General features: G+C 34.2%; 1 protein-coding gene across 1 annotated transcript; it reads left to right on the top strand.

Moving 5' to 3' along the window:
* Window positions 1-551: 551 nt before the first annotated feature.
* Window positions 552-1,964, top strand: LOC132051125 (zinc finger BED domain-containing protein DAYSLEEPER-like). The gene is made up of 2 exons (XM_059442402.1): window positions 552-1,758; window positions 1,835-1,964. Exons 1-2 carry the CDS (start codon window positions 1,368-1,370, stop codon window positions 1,906-1,908), a joined length of 465 nt encoding a protein of 154 aa, XP_059298385.1. The 5' UTR covers window positions 552-1,367; the 3' UTR covers window positions 1,909-1,964.
* The last annotated feature ends 371 nt before the right edge of the window (window positions 1,965-2,335 follow it).

Genomic DNA, 2,335 nt, shown 5'->3' on the forward strand with positions numbered 1-2,335 from the left:
ACTTCTAAAGTTTGGAACTTTTATGAGGAGTTACCATTGAATAGTAATCCTGATAATAGACTTCGGGCTAAATGTAAGACATACAGGAAAGCATTTTTGGTTGACTCAGTAGCTGGAACTACAAATTTAGCGCGACACATAGCTAGGCACAAGGTTGACACATTAAAGCAAGGTATGCCACTAGACCAAAAAGAATATCGCAAAGTTATGACGAAGGTTATAGTTAGACATAACCTCCCATTTAGTTATGTAGAATATGAAGGTGTTAGAGAAGTGCATTCTTTCTTAAATCCTACCATTAAAACCATTTCAACAAATACCGCAAAAGTTGATGTGCTTAAATTATATCATGATAAAATGGATATAGTCAAGAATGAGCTTCAAGCTATTCCGAATAGAATTTGTTTGACATGGTCATCAATCACATCAAATTGATATATTTGTGTTACTGCACACTATGATTTAGATTGGATTTTACAAAAGAAGGTTTTGATCTTTCATTATGTGCTGCCTCCTCATAATGGTGCTATTTTGGGTCTAGGGTGGGTTGTTTAATTTGTTGAAGGAATGGGGAATTGAAAAGAAAATATTTTCTATAACATTAGATAATGCGGGTTATAATGAAGGTCTTGTGGATCGCTTGATTGAACATTTTAAGCTGACGGATTCTTTGCTTTCTGATGGAGATTTTGTCCACATCAGGTGTGCAAATCATATTTTGAATTTGGTTGTCAAAGCTGGTTTGAAAACAATTGAGAGTGCTATTTTTAACATTAGAGAAAGTATAAAATATATTAAAGGTTCCGAGTCAAGGATTGTGAAATTTGTAGAGTGTATTAAGAACCTTGGTTTAAAGATGAATGGAAAATTGTATCAAGATGTGTGTACAAGATGGAACTATACATACTTGATGCTTGATAGTGCTTTTCCTTATCGTCGAGCATTTTCTGACTTCAAGATACTTGATACAGATTTTAAATGTTTTCCTTTAGATGATGATTGGGTTGAAGCTGAAAAAATTGCCAAGTTTTTGAGGCCTTTTTATGAAATCACTACATTGTTTTCAGGAATCCATCATCCTACTGCTAATTTATATTTTCATAAAGTTTGGAAAATTCAGATGTTGATACAAGAAGAAAAATATAGTGAAGACCCTAATATTAAAGAGATTGCTATTGAAATGGAGAAGAAGTTTGCAAAATATTGGGAGGGTGACTACAGTCCAATTGCTTCAATGGCTGTAGTTCTTGATCCTCGAAGACAAGTTAAAATTGGTGAAGTTTTGCTTTAAGAAACTTGATCCTTTGACTAGCAATGAAAAGGTAAGTGTTGTTGAAGATAATTTGCATAGGATGTTCAAATAATACATGACAACTTTCGATGTTGAAATGGTTGGAAGTAGTAGTCGTGGATGTGATGGTGAGATATTGGATGACATGGAGGAATTTTATATGTTTGAAAGTTCATCTGCATGTAGTTCCGGAAAGACACAATTGGATTTATATTTGGAAGAGCCAGTAGTAGTTCGTAAAGGAAATGAAAATTTTGACGTGCTTACATTTATGAAGGATAATAGGATGAAGTATCCTGAACTCTCATTGATGGCTCGTGATTTGTTAAGTATACCTATAAGCACAGTTGCATCGGAATCTGCTTTTAGCGTTGGTGGCCTAGTTATCGACAAATTTCAAAGTTCCATCTTACCAGAAAATGCTGAAGCTAAGTCGTGTTCTCGAGATTGGATGTATGGGCATCAAGGTAAAATATAATCAATATCATTATCTCATTTATAAACTTTATAGTAGTTTGACAATTTTTCAAATCTTTTTTTTAGCTCCTGATGATTTTGAGGATGATGAGGACATTGCAATAGATGTGGAGAAAATTGCCGCTAAACTTTTGAGTTAGAGATCAGTAGTATTATAAAGAAAATGCTGGTATGGAAAAAGGGATACTGATGATTGAAAAGCTGAGTATGGTACTGGATTGAGGATTTGTGGGTTATGTTACAATTTTCTAGTAAATTGGGTCGATGATGCTATTGCGGTTCTGAATTCGTGAATTCAGTTTGTTACTACTTAGAGTTGATTTTTGCAAAGTTGTAGCCTAGTTAGTTTTCTATGCTGATTTTGATGATGTTGTTGTTTCTGGGGTTTGTATAGAGTCATCAAGCAACAGGAAGAGGATGATGTTGTTGAATTTCCATGGAGAAAATACATTATTCTCAATATATTTCTGACACTTACAGATCTGCAATTGCCATTATGTAAAGTGACTGCACTGTTTGAGTCTTTGAGGTTTTGAAAAGCGCTTCTTTATGTCAAAGCAGGCTCTG

This window comes from Lycium ferocissimum, chromosome 3 (genome assembly GCF_029784015.1).
Source record: "Lycium ferocissimum isolate CSIRO_LF1 chromosome 3, AGI_CSIRO_Lferr_CH_V1, whole genome shotgun sequence".
Classification (NCBI taxonomy): Eukaryota; Viridiplantae; Streptophyta; class Magnoliopsida; order Solanales; family Solanaceae; genus Lycium; species Lycium ferocissimum.